The 13,570-nt window shown below is 49.6% G+C and overlaps 1 protein-coding gene across 1 annotated transcript in view; it reads right to left on the bottom strand.

The window, feature by feature from the left end:
- Positions 1-13,079, bottom strand: part of Myo5c (myosin VC) — a 71,654-nt gene extending 58,575 nt beyond the window's left edge. Inside the window, exons 1-2 of the mRNA XM_029543842.1 lie at positions 12,987-13,079; positions 2,163-2,273 (exon numbers count right to left, since the gene is read on the bottom strand). Coding sequence (XP_029399702.1) covers positions 2,163-2,273; positions 12,987-13,013 — 138 coding nt within the window. The 5' untranslated portion in view covers positions 13,014-13,079. The remainder of the gene's footprint in view (positions 1-2,162; positions 2,274-12,986) is intronic.
- Positions 13,080-13,570: the final 491 nt, after the last annotated feature.

Genomic DNA, 13,570 nt, shown 5'->3' with positions numbered 1-13,570 from the left:
AGGACCTTTGGTGTTTCTGTTAAACTGTCTGCTCCTACCCACCTCCCATAGAAGCACTTCTCACATTAAAACAACAACAAAACCCAAATCAAAACAACCACACCCCACACTTTTTTTAAGAGAGTATTTGTGTGGGGATATATGTGTGTGGATGGTTTGCTTGCTAGTGTGTATATGCATGACATTTATGCAGTGCCTGCCGAAGCCACAGGGGGGCGCTAGATCCCCCCTTGGAGCTGTAGTTACAAATGACTGTGAGTCACCATGTGGGTCCCTGGATTGAACCCTGGTCCTCTGCAAGGGCAGCAGGTACTTTTAACCCCTGAGCCATCTCTCCAGCCCCCACAACTTTTTTTTTTGAGACAAAGTCTTACTAAGTAGTCCAAATTGACTTCAAACCCTCTATCCTCCTGCCTCAGAACTGCTGGGATTACAGGCTAAGTGTCACCACACCTGTCTTAGAAACTTTAAGTAGAGGAAAAAGGAAATAACCTTTATAGGTGACTCAAGGCAATGAAAAACTGGGAGCCAGGGGACCAAATCATTGACTGTGTGTCTTAAAGCAAGTCCCCTCCCTCTACCTGACTCCCTTCTTCTGTGAAAGGGTCCTCAGAGCTGAAGACACTGTGATGGAAGGTGGTAGGAAGCCAATGAGCATGTATCCAGTGGCCCCACCCTATGTCTACCACAGGGGCCTTGGGAATGGACACGTGGAAAGATGCTGTTGCTAGGACAACCCAGCCTAAGGTGCTTCATGGCTCTGAAATTGCCAAGTGGGTCCTTAGTTGACACGTTGGAGGGGAGGAGGGAGAGAGGGAAAAGGAGAGAGGGAGAGAGAGTGTGTATCAGCTAGCTAGTCATCTCTGGGGGAGGGGAAAACATGAGACTGAGAGATGGAGGCAGGGGTGACATACTCTACACAAAGCAAGCTTTGTCCTCTGGTACAAGGAAGGGTTAAGGTAAGAGGCACTGGCCGCCTGCCATTCTCTCTGCGTCCCTGGCCAGGGAACAGCCACCTGGAGCCTGCTAATTGCACAAGCAGCTGCTTTTTCAAGTCTTCCCTCCCTAGGCTCAGCCTCCTGTTTAATCCTCACCCAGCTGAGGATTTAAAGTACCTGAGGTACTTAGGACCCAGTGTGGCATTCAGTTACAGGGAGCTACTGAAGAGCAAGCTGCCCTGCAATGCAGCATCCTGGCTGTGGTCTTAGATCTGTGTGCACACAGAACGGTCCCTCGCCTTCAGGACCTGGGACATCACAATGTCATGAGCTCCTCTGCTGTGTGTGGAGAGTAAGGGATACAGACTTAGCAAGTGGTGGCGCCTGACTGCAGAGCGTGGATCTTTCCTTCTCTGCAACTTCTGAGATCCCAGGAAAGGTCTGATACCCAGGCCCAGATGTCTGGAGGTAGTATGTGGCATATCTATGTATATTTTATAAATTCCAGCATTTAACGTTTATAAGGAATTTCCCACCCACCCCTGATCCAATGGAGCACAGAAAGCTGATCAAGCTCTGCATCTAACTCTTGAGTCTAGCAGCACAAAGTCAGTGTTGGCTATGAACCCAGATGGGTGGCTTCTTAAACAGCCGATGATCAAAAGACTCGAGTGGCCTGTGGCTGTAACGCTGCAGCAGAACATCCCACTGGAGCGTTGGAGGAAGCCTGAGCCTTCTTTTTCACCACTGCTGGTTCTGTCTCTGTGCCCTCCACACACCCTCCCAACCCTTATATAATCTATACATCCTAGTCTGACTTTCTAGCTCTGCAGTCTCCGTCCACACCTCCTACCTCTCCCTGAGATCTAGCTCCCGCTTCCCATCTGGATCCTGCCTGGGGATCAAACTACTTCCCTCCAAGTTCCTCCTCTGCCCAGGCTGTACTGAGTGAGACCCAGAAACTGCAACAGCTGATGGCTGAGCACTTGGAACCCAGCAGAGGCAAACATCTGGAGACTCGTCTGGAACCTCGTATAGAGGGACAGACCGCTGGTCTGGAACCTCGTATAGAGGGACAGACCGCTGGTCTGGAGCAGCAGGAAGGCATCCTTAGCCCTAGTTGGTCTTCCTGGATACGGGGCAGGTTCCTCAGGACCTTCGGCTGGTGCCCCGGTGTCATGGCTGTATATGTCATTATCCGCTACGGACAGCAGAGACCCTCACCGTGCCATCCTCCAGCAGGAGTCTGAGGACTCGGTCACCCGCTCTGTAGTCCTTCGCAATTTCAGCTGACTTCCAAACTTCCTCAGGATCTGGGATCCAAACCCTGTTGTACTGACCACAGGATAAGACAGGTTTAATCTCAACATTTGAAAACTCCAAACACAGATCATTAGATTCCCCCACAGGAGCAGGATTACATCCTGTCAACTGGATCAACCCACACATTAAGAAGACTCTCAAGGTTAAGGGATAATTCCATAGGTAACGCGCTTGCCAGATTAAGCACAGGGACCTGTTCAACCCCCAGCAGCCCAGAAAGAAGCCAGACCCTAAGGTAGGCCAGTCAGCTATCCTAGCCAATCAGTGAGCTCTAGATTCCAGTGAGACCCTGTCTCAACAAACATGGTGGCCTCTGGCCTCTATATGTGAACACACACACACACACACACACACACACACCTGCACGCACACCATCATCTCAGAATACTAGCACCTCCTTTTCTGCTGTGAGGAGGTAAATTTTAGTGCGTCTACAACGCACCACCAGGCTTACCAGCCCTGTCTCCTAGGCAGCCAAGCTTAAACAGTTCATGACCAGATCATGAAAACTGCAAGCTTGGGGTGGGAAGGAAATCTAAGGGTTCCCTAATAGAAAGTGGGAAGTTTCTACAAGACTCGGGCAGAGGATTTTGGCTTCTATAATAGAACACTTATTTAGTTTCTGGTACCTCCTCTTTTTACCGACAAAATGGCACACACTTCACTTTACACCGGTGCTAGGAGGCTAAGAATAGGTACCAGGAAGCATTTGGAGCTGGATATGTGGCTTTGATGGTACAGTGCTGTCTAGCATGAATGAAGCCTTAGGTTCTACCCCCAGGGCTGAATACACAAGACACAGTGGTACATACATACAATCATAATACTCAGGGGTGGGGGAGGTCAGGACTTTAGCGTCATTCATGGATATATATGGAGTTCAAGGCCAGCGTGGGATCCATGGGGCCCTATTTCTAAAACAAAACATGCAAATTCAAGAAAATAAGCAAATTAAGTCTCTTCGTAAAATACTACAGAGGTATTATCTCAGACTGTTCTTGTTTTGAAACAGGGTCTTAGCCTGTTTTCCAGGCTGGCCTGAAACTGGCAATCTCCTGCCTCAGCCTTTTGAGGGCCAGGATTACAGGCACAGCAATCACACTTGGCTACTGATCAGTTATCACTGCTGTACATTGGCAGCAGCCAAGGATTTCCGCCTTGGAGACTGCAGAAGCCCCTTGACATCTGCTCAGCTCTCTTCCCAATGGCAGCTGGTGGGCTCCTGTCAGTGCTGTAGAGCAGATCCTACTGTGCTCCTAAACGGTGTCCCTCCAGAATCCCTGTTATCATTGCAGTCCTGACCCCTAATGTGACTGTGCTTGAAGATTGGGGCCTTACAGGTCACCAAGGGTAAATGAAGTCCTGTGACAGGATGGGATTAGAGAAACAGTGGCCTTATAAGAAGAGACATGGCAGGGCTGGCAAGATGGCTCAGTGGATAGAGGTGTTTGCCACCAGGCCTGGCAGCCTGAGTTCCATCTCCAGGATCTGGGTGGTAGAAGGGAGAGAATCAATTCTGAAGGTTTTTTTCTGACTTGCACCTGTGCACCATGGCACACACGCACCCTCCAATAATAAAACGAATGTAATTTTTAAAAAAGGAGACTGGAGAAAGTGCTAGTGTAGGCTCCCAATCCTACGGGGAGAGCCCACTGCACTGGGAAATAGGCAGGCAAACAGGAGCATGAACTGGAGACCCTCACACAGACTGTGCAGTACCAAGAACAGCAATAAGAACCCCAACTAAGACAGTCGCTATCCTTTCCTGTGGCAGATCGACCTTCGGAAGGTGACTGGAATGATTTCAGAACCTAGGGGCTGGGCGAAGCCACTCAGAAAACTGCTTGCCTTGTAAAACAGTGTGTGCTCTCTGCTGCTGTAATAAAACACCGGCCAAAAGCAACCTGGGGAGGAAAAACTTGATTGGCTCATACATCCTGACCATAGTCTATCATCGTTATGAAAAGCCATGGCAGGAACTCAAACAGGGCAGGAACCTGGAGGCAGAAACCAAAGCAGAGGCCATGAAGGAGTCCTGCTTACTGGCTTTGCTGCCTATGGCTTGCTCAGCCTGCTTTCTTACAGAACCCAGGGCCACCTTATGAGGTTAATCCTGTCCACAATGGGTTAGGCCCTTTCACATTGGTCATTAATCAAGAAAATGCCCACACAGACTTGCCTAGTGGTCATTCTAATGGAGATATTTTCCCAACTGATGTTCCCTCTTCCCATGTGAACCTGGTTTGGATCAAGTTGACAAAAAAAGAAAGAAAGAAAAAAAAATCTAACCAAGACACCTTGTAAGCCTGAAGACCTGCATATAGTTCCAAACACCTACATAAAAATGCTAGGTGTTGTGTTTTCTACTCTGTGGCTGTCTGGATGAGAATGGCCCTTGTAGGTTCATATATTTGAATGCTTAGTTGCCAGTTAGTGGAACTGTTTGGGGAGGATTATGAGGTGTGGCCCTGTTGGAGTAGGGTTGACCTTGTTGAAGGAGATGTGTCACTGGGAATGGACTTTGAAGTTTTAAAAGCCCATGCCAAGTCCAGTGTCTTCTTTCCCTCTTTCTGTCTGCCTGGTGCCTGTGGGTCAGGATGAAAAGCTCCCAGCTACTGTTCAAGCGCTCTGCTTGTCTGCCTTCTGCTACCATGGCCATGAACTCACCTCTAAAACGGTAAGCAAGGCCCCAGTTGAATGCTTCCATCTATACAAGTTACCTTGGTCAGACTGTCTCATCACAGCAATAGAACAGAGACTAAGACATGTTCATGATCCTGAACTTGGAGTGGGGGTGGGGTGGAGACAGGTAGATCCACACACACACTCACACTCACACACACACACACACAGTGCAGACTCCTGGGGCAGCAGCTAACTGTCAAGCCAGGATGGCAAGCTGCTTGTCTGCATGTGCCGCCAGTCCTTGAGTCTGTAGTTACATCACACACATTCTGGGTTTGGGGGACAAATAGAAATAGCCACATCTTTTGCGAATCTCTATTTCTTCCTAACCCTGAGGGCAAAGTCTATGACTACCAAAAATACTCCCTTCAGTGACGTGATCATATCTTCCACACAGTCAAGGTTTTCCATTACAAAGCAAATTAGGGGCGGGGGAAGCAGGCTCAATGGTTTGGAGCATTTGTTGCTCTTCTGGTTTTTTTGTTTGTTTGTTTGATTTTGTTTTGTTTTTTTGTTTTTTTGGAGACAGGGTTTCTCTGTATAGCCCTGGCTGTCCTGGAACTCACTTTGTAGACCAGGCTGGCCTTGAACTCAGAAATCCACCTGCCTCTGCCTCCCAAGTGCTGGGATTAAAGGTGTGCGCCACCACGCCTGGCTTATTTGTTGCTCTTATAGGGGACTAGGGTTTCGTTTTCAGCACCCAAATCAGGATGTTCACAACAGCCTGTAAACCCCAGTTCCAAGGCATCTGATGCCCTCTTCTGGCCTATACAGGCACCTGTATACAGGTAGTACATGCATATTGCACATACAGGTACACACACATACACATAGGAAAATATGTAAACCTTAAACAAAACAAATTCTGAACAAATTATGAGAGGGTCTCTTTGCAGCCATGTAAGTCAGGCTGGCCAGCGTGCACGCTTCTGCGAAGTTTCCCTTCTCTGTCTCCCATCTCCCTGTAGGGGTGTGGTAACTTTACATGGCCTCTGGAGAACCGAATCCCACTGTGAGGCTCACATGACAAATGCTCTAACCACCGAGCTAGCTCTCCAGCCCGAACTCTATATTTTGATAGAATTTGTACCTGACACGGGTCCTAAACGCTCTGGAAACTGGACAAAAGGTTGAGATTTATATATATTTACCAGCTGTGTGTTTCATTTAACGGACTAAACAAGCATGAGAGCTGTTAGTAGACACCTACTCAAGTATATAGAGGGTGTGTTGGGGTTCCCAGTTACTCAAAGTGCTTTAGGAAACTTCCTGAACTGCAGGCAGGATGGAAGGCTAGAGGACGGACAGACATGTCAAAGAACAACAGAGAAAATATTCACACTGTAATGGGGATTGGAGATAGAGCCTTCTTATAGAGTTCCTTCATGTTCTTTAAGCTCATGAGTCTCAGGAGGTGGCTGGAGGAAATGTAGAACAGGAAAAGAAAAGAGGTCTAGAGCATCCATACTAGACAGGCTGGGCAAGGATGGTTACCTATTAGCTAACATAAATTGTCTTGATTCACAGACAGTCATCAAATGTTGATCATGACTAAGTCATCTGAGTAGACTTAGTCCTTGATAGACTGTAAACAAAGGAGGTTGGTTAGGAGTAGGGACACTTTGAGAGAAGGAGAGAGAGGCTGAGAGAAAGGAAAGAGAAGGGGAGGGAAGAAGGCGGGAGAGACATAGGGGGAGGGAAGGAAGGAGGAAGGGAGAAAGAAAGAGAATGAATATGAGAATGGAGGACTAACCTATCCCCGCAGGCAATCAGGCAACGACCCAGACCTGCATGGAGCCCTGCACTCATAGACCCGCCTCTTAGATATACCCACACCCGCCACATGCATCCTTGTCATCATGACACACATCTCCTACCTCAGGTCTGCTACTAGAAATGTTTGCCTATTACTAGGTGGAGCCCGGGAAACCCCACAGAAGTGGGGGTGGGGGGAGGATTGCAGGAGCCAGAGGCATAGAGGGTACCACAGCCCCCTGGATGAACTAAGCAGGGCTCATAGGGGCTCGCAGAGGCTGAAGTGACAATCATGGACGCTGTATGGGTCTGAGGGAGGTCCTCTGAATATTTGCTATGGTTGTGTACCTTGGGGTTCTCGTGGGATCCCTAACAGTGGGAGTGTGGGTATCTCTGACTCTTGCCTGCTCTTAGGACCCCTTTTCTCCTACTGAGTTGACACATCCAGACTTGATATGAGGGTTTGTCATTGTGATTTGTTAAGCCATGCTCTGTACATCCCCCCGGGGAGATCTGCCTTTTTTTTTTTTTTTAAGGTTAATGGAGGAGGAGTGAATCTTGGGGAAAGAAGTGTGGGGGTGGGGCTGGGAGGCATGGAGGGGCGGTCAACTGCAGTTGGGATATAATGTATGAGAAAAGAATAGACGAAAAAGATTTCCAAAAGAAAAAAAGAGAGGAATGTTTGTTTATAACCAAACAAACCACAAATTATTAATATACAATATCCCAGGGTAACAAGAATTAGCCATTATAAAATTTCAGAGCTAAAAGTATCCTTATAACGATCTACTGTGATCTGCCTGTCAAGTTTAGAGCGGCAGACAGCTTGTTTCAGACACCGTGTGAAGCGGGAGAAGGCTGAGGTGTTCAGATGGGAGCCCTGCTGGAGGGTGAGCTCCATTTGGTCCACACTTTCAGAGGAACACGGGGCTCTGGGAGTTACTAAGCAATCTCGGAGCTGGCCAGTCCTTTCGTTTTACTGATGTTCCAATTCAAACCCAGACAGGCCAAGAGCACACCAGAGAGAATCTTAAAGGACCAAAGACACCAGGAGTGCCTGTGACTTCTGCCTTGAAGTGTGGGTGGCTCTGAGGATAACCCTGGGAAGCTACCTGCCTGACTGTCCAGTGCTCTCCTAATGACCTGTGGATTCATGGCAGCTACAAGTATCATTCGGTGGCCAGCGGTGTTCAAACACACTCTCCTCTTCTTTGCTGTACCTCCACACCCCAGGTAACCATGCCCACTGGTCCTACTGTCCCGGTCCATCCACTGCCTGCCATCCAGAGTCCTGCACCTGAAACCCAGCCTGCTGAGCAAACACTCCAGCTTTACTCAGCTCCATGGACAGCGCCCTCCTTCCTCACATTCCTCTATCTACAAGGCAACACTTTAAGCCACAGTGAGAGCTAACTGAAGCATTTAGACAAATACGCACAAGCTGTGTAAACAGAGTGACCAACTCTCACATGATTCCTGTATGCTTCTGGCCTGTGAGACAGAAGCCTACATCCTGGAATGGCCAGCCAAGCTTGCCACAGGGCCAAGAGCCAAAAGGCGGCCTCTAGGCCTTTGCTGGGCTTCCTCACCAAGAGGCCTAGAGAATGCAAGAAACCTAGGACCGGAGAGCCTTGAGGGAGCAATAAGGGCTCAAGGTTATGCCGGATCTTCCCAGGTCACAATCACCAGGGAGCTGTGGCCCACCTGTCTGAGGGGCTGCCGGCATTCACCACGCACATGGCCTGAAGGCCGACACGGAATGTGTGCCGAGAGGAGCCTTCTCCTGGCTGTACTTCCTGGATTGGGATCTCCATGCTCAGGGCACGTGAGCCAGACAGGTGACATCATGCCTCTGTTTTCTTCCTCTTCACTCATTCCTTGTAGGCCCCTCCCTGAGCTCTCTATCCCTTCCATGTGATAAGCTGTTTCTAGAGAGTTCTAGCTACTTTCCCAGATGCCCCAGTGCCTGCCTCTTTGAGCCCACAGGCAAGATCTTATAATGGATCTCGAGATTGCATTTCCAATACCTTCAAACACCAGATGGCAAAGTCCTTGGCAATTCACAGTCCTAGTTCAAGGGGTGATGCTGCTTGGGTAAAGGTGTCTGTGTGTGCTGATGGGGGATGCTGAGGGGTGGACGAGGCCGACTGCCGATGGCATTTTGGATTCTTGGACCCGTCTTCATTTTTGACTTTTTGAACTACCCATATAGATCAAACAGTGGTGACTCTAAGTTTTTAATGAGTTCCTCATGTGTCTACAGCTATGCCACCCTGGCGTTCCCAATCTCGCCGGTGAATTCTTCATGTTTAAGCAAGACAGGTACAAATTAAATGACTGTACCTTTCTGGGCAAAGCATATGCCCGCTCTGCTAAAAACCAAACAGCCCAGGAGGTTGGAGCCTGCAGGCCCACAGGCCCCTGATGAGCAGCTGGGCCAAGGCGACATGCCCAGCGGAGGGACTGACTGGAGAAGGGCCTGGGACAGCTTTTGCTCCTCCCACCTTTCTCAGCAGTGACCAAGCATGTCCAGTTTTGGGGCGCTTGTTCTTTATAGGCCTTTCCCATGCCACTGTGAAGTTCCAAGCCTGTGTTTGCATGGCTCCCTGACCTTCACCTTGTGGGTGGAGCCTTGTGACTGGCTTTTCTCTTTCTTGCTGGACACTGGGGTTGGTTCTATAGTTACTAGATGTAGCTAGAAAACAGATGGGCTTTCCATGAGTCTTTTGTGTGGGGAAAAGCTTAGATTCCTTGAAGATGACAAAGATGGGGCCCAGGTCAATGCATTGAGAGGTACTGCATTACGGATCTGACTGTGTCAGGTCTGTGTAGCCTTAGACAACTTCCTTGATCGGAGTGCCGTATAGAATGGGACGTGAAGGTTTAACTCACAGATTTTTTTTCCCTAGACTATTTCAGATCGAAAGAAGTTTTTGAGGATGATGTCTGGTGCATAGAAATATTCGTGCAAGATTAAAAATAACCATCCTGCCCACCACTGTCGCTGTAAATAGAATTTCCCGGGTGCTGGACGAAGGGCTGGCCACGGACTTCTCAGGGTCTGCTCGGGTGGAATCTGAGTGGTGTGGTTGCTCCTGAACAATGCAGTGTGCAGAGCCAGTGGTGACCAGGCAGGCCAAGCTATGAAGAATGGGCAAGAGGCCTAGTAGGGTATGAGCCAGCTAGGAGAAGTGGCAGGGGCTAGATGAGGATGCCGAGTCAGGCCTTTTGGCATTTAGTCTAGGTTCTGCCCCACAGTTACCTGGCAACAGCCAGGTGTGCCTGACTCACTATAAAGGGGGCTGCTTGCCCCCTCCTCTCTCTCTTGCTCTCACTCTGTCCTCTTGCTCATGTTCTCTCTCTCTCTCTCTCTCTCTCTCTCTCTCTCTCTCTCTCTCTCTCTCTCTCTCTCTCTCTCTCTCTCTCTCTCTCTCTCTCTCTCTCTCTCCCTCCCTCCCTCCCTCTGCCTTTCTCTGTCTCTACTCCCTCAGCTGCCCTCCCCATGCCCTGAATAAACTCCATTCTATACTATACCGTCATGTATATTATTATAGGACCAGCTTCAGGGGGAAGAGATGTCTCAGCATGGACCTGGAGAGGCACCTGCACCAAACATATTCCCTCTCTCCTCATATTTTTATTAAACACAACAGGTCTCTTATGGCTGGGTTGGGATGTGAGAGGGACAAAACCCAGGTTTTAAGTGGGGATTGGTCAGACCAGTTTTTCTCGAAGGGAAATTTCTCAAGTAATTCTGCTGCTTTGCTTGGAATGTTTCCTTGGTCTGCTGCGGTAGGGACAGGTGGGTTGCTCTGCACTTCCTGCACCCCGGCCTCTCTCAGGAGTCCCCTCTCCCTCTGGGAACCTCTCTTCCGGGTACTTCCCAGTCCTTCCTTCAGGCTCCACCTCTGTGATGGCTCACCTGGGATTGGCTGCTGCTCTCTGGGTATGTAGAGGCTCCTCTGTCTTAGCCTTGCCCCTCTTTCCTCTCCCAGTGGGGTGCACCTGACTTGGTTTCCAGTGACCACAGATGGGTAGAGGGCCCCCCTCTGAGGGCTGGGCTCATTCTCACGCTGTGTACGCCCCACTCACAATCCCTGTGTCCTTTCACTACTTCAACACAACGCTGGTTAAAACTAAATGTGCTTCATGACCTCTCTCAGAAACACTTCCTTCTCCTAATGGCTCTCCTGCCGCTCATACACACCCTGTTCTCAATCACACAGATGCCAGGTCATCCTTGGCGTGTCCCTTGTCCCCATATTCCCAGTCCAGTTTCTCCTTTCCTGTCTCCACCCTGCCTCTGTGTCTAGGGTCTATCCAGATCCCTGAATGCCCGAGGAAGCAGCTCACCTGGCTGCTTATCTACCACCCGATCCCTCTGTTTCCACCCCAAACCTCCATCTTTGCCAAATGACCCTCTGCTCCAGCTCTGTCTCCCCCTCATACTCTCTAGGCCCCACGAGCCATCTGCTTGTCATTTCTCAAGTCAAAGAACCAGAAAATTGGCAGGCAGAACAATTCCAGAACAAAACACCTTTCTCTCTGCACACCCCCTCCACGTCCCCCGCAACAATGTTTCTTCCTACAGAGAAATCTGGATGCCACCATCCCCACCCCCACCATTCCACAATATCCTAACTTATTTTTTGAGAAAAAGTGTTGTCACCTTAGACCTAGCTGCCTGGAACTCACTTTGTCGCCCAGGCTAACCTCAAACCCAAGGCAATTCTCCTGCCTCAACCTCCTGAGTGCTGAGATTACAGGCACTTAGAGATACAAATAAGTCTACCTGTGCATTTTCGCTTTAAGAAAAACTGTTACTCAAAACAGGTCAGCGATCAGCCACCTGTCCCCAAAGATACCCAACAAGGCAGTGTTCCTTTAAGATCCCCCCCCCCCCATAGTCACATGAAGACTTAGAAACATAGCAGGTCACCTGGTGGTTCACACTGTCTCTAGTAACATATTCTAGATGAGGGCTGAGCTTCATGGTAGAGCGCTTGCCCAGAAAGCACAAGGCCCTTGGTTCAGTCCCCAGCTTGGGATGGGGATAAAAGTGCAGAATTGATCAGCAATGGTTTAAATGCATCAGAAGGATTTCCTCTTTGTTTGATGCGTGCTTGTAATTTATTCATTAAACAACGTAGAAGAAAAATTTCCCCCAACCCCGATGGAAAGATAAGCATGACAAGTATCTTTTACTATACAGAGATGGTGCCTTTTAAACACAAGGCAGAGAGATGGGAGGGGTGGGGTATGTCTGTAATACCATCACTATAGCAGAGGCAAGATCTCTGTGAGCCTGAAGTCAGCCTGAACTATGGACGGAGGGCCATTCCAACCGGGACACAAAGCAAGAACCTGTCTTAAAAACTTGGTGGAACATGGAGCCCACACCTTTAATCTCAGCACTCTGGAGGCAGAGGCAGACAAAACTCTGTGAGTTTGAAGCCAGCCTGATTTCCAGCCAGTAGTGATGTCCAGGCTACCTGGGGTGACACAGTGAGACGGTCTCAACAAACAAAACCCCAAACTAAACAACACCTCCCCCCACCCCAATTAAGCTAAGGCGTGTGTGTGTGTGTGTGTGTGTGTGTGTGTGTGTGTGTGTGTGTGAATGTTCTAACAGAATCCATTCTAATCTCATCTGTCAGAATTTGCAGGGTCTAAATTCTCCTACAAGAGTGTAGCAGGATCTGTTTTATGGCTCTTTTAAAAAGCGTCAATTATTTTCACACATTTTTTTCCTAGGTGTGGATGAAGCTCTACGTTTCTGGAAGTTTTCCAGAATGCTTGTGCTTCGGGTCAGGCCTGTCTGAGGTGCTCTCTGAGCTAATGCACCCTTACACTGCTGGTTAATAAGAGCCCAACAGCACCCGGGGCCTGGGACTCTGGTCTGCTGGTTCGTGTGCGTGTACTCAGAGCCCGCAGCTTCAGGTGGCTCCCCTGAGGGTCTTCCTTCGCCCGCACAGGGAAGCGCACCAGCATTCTAGAAAACACTGCCAATCTTGCCGGAGTCCTCCAGACTCCGAGGGCCTGGAAGGTTACAACGCTGGTTACAAAGTTTGAGGTGCGGGATCGAAGTTCTTGCCCACTGCGGGACTCAGATTCCATCAGTGGCGGGACGAAGGGTCTGGGTGATCTAGCTGCCCGGCGTGGGGACAGCAGCCCTCCGTTGGGTGTACCCACCTACAAGGGGCCCGGGCGGAGCTGGCAGCTGCTACCGGCCTCCACTCATCTACCTGTCTGGGCAGGTGCACAGGTGCGTCCCCGCGTCCCTACCTGCGCGTAGAGCTCGGCCACCGCCATGGACCTCCTCTCTGCTGCTGCAGGGGACCGTGCGTGTCCGGGCAGTCAGCGCCTGGCCATCTTGTGCAGAAGTTTTTCCGAGTGCCACCGCTCCCTTCTCCCGAGGGCTCGGGCGCCCGGACTGGGGGTTGGCGGCGGGGTGAGGGTTAGCAGCGGGATTGGTGCTCGCGGGCAGCCCGCGTTGCCATTGGCCCGGCCCAGGTAACAGGTGAAAGAAACCTCTAGGGGTCCCGCCCAAGTTCCCGCTCCCTTACAGCAACCAGCAGAGCATAGAAAAACCAAAGAATCAGTGAGCTCACAGAACTTCTAAATCGAGGAAGGGGTCGGATAAAAGAAAAAAAGTCGTTGTCCTGCGAACATTTTATATGCCATAGAAAGTAAGATACAGATCAAAGAAAATACACCCAGAGATTACACTAGTAAAAACCTTGTTTGACCTTTATGGTGAGCTTGCCTCTACCTTTTTTTTTTTTTTTTTTTTTTTTGGTTTTTCGAGACAGGGTTTCTCTGTAGCCCTGGCTGTCCTGTAACTCACTTTGTAGACCAGGCTGGCCTCG

This window comes from Mus pahari, chromosome 10, assembly GCF_900095145.1.
Source record: "Mus pahari chromosome 10, PAHARI_EIJ_v1.1, whole genome shotgun sequence".
Lineage (NCBI taxonomy): Eukaryota > Metazoa > Chordata > Mammalia > Rodentia > Muridae > Mus > Mus pahari.
Note: the sequence above shows the minus strand (reverse complement) of the source record. Positions and strands in the feature narration are given on the sequence as shown.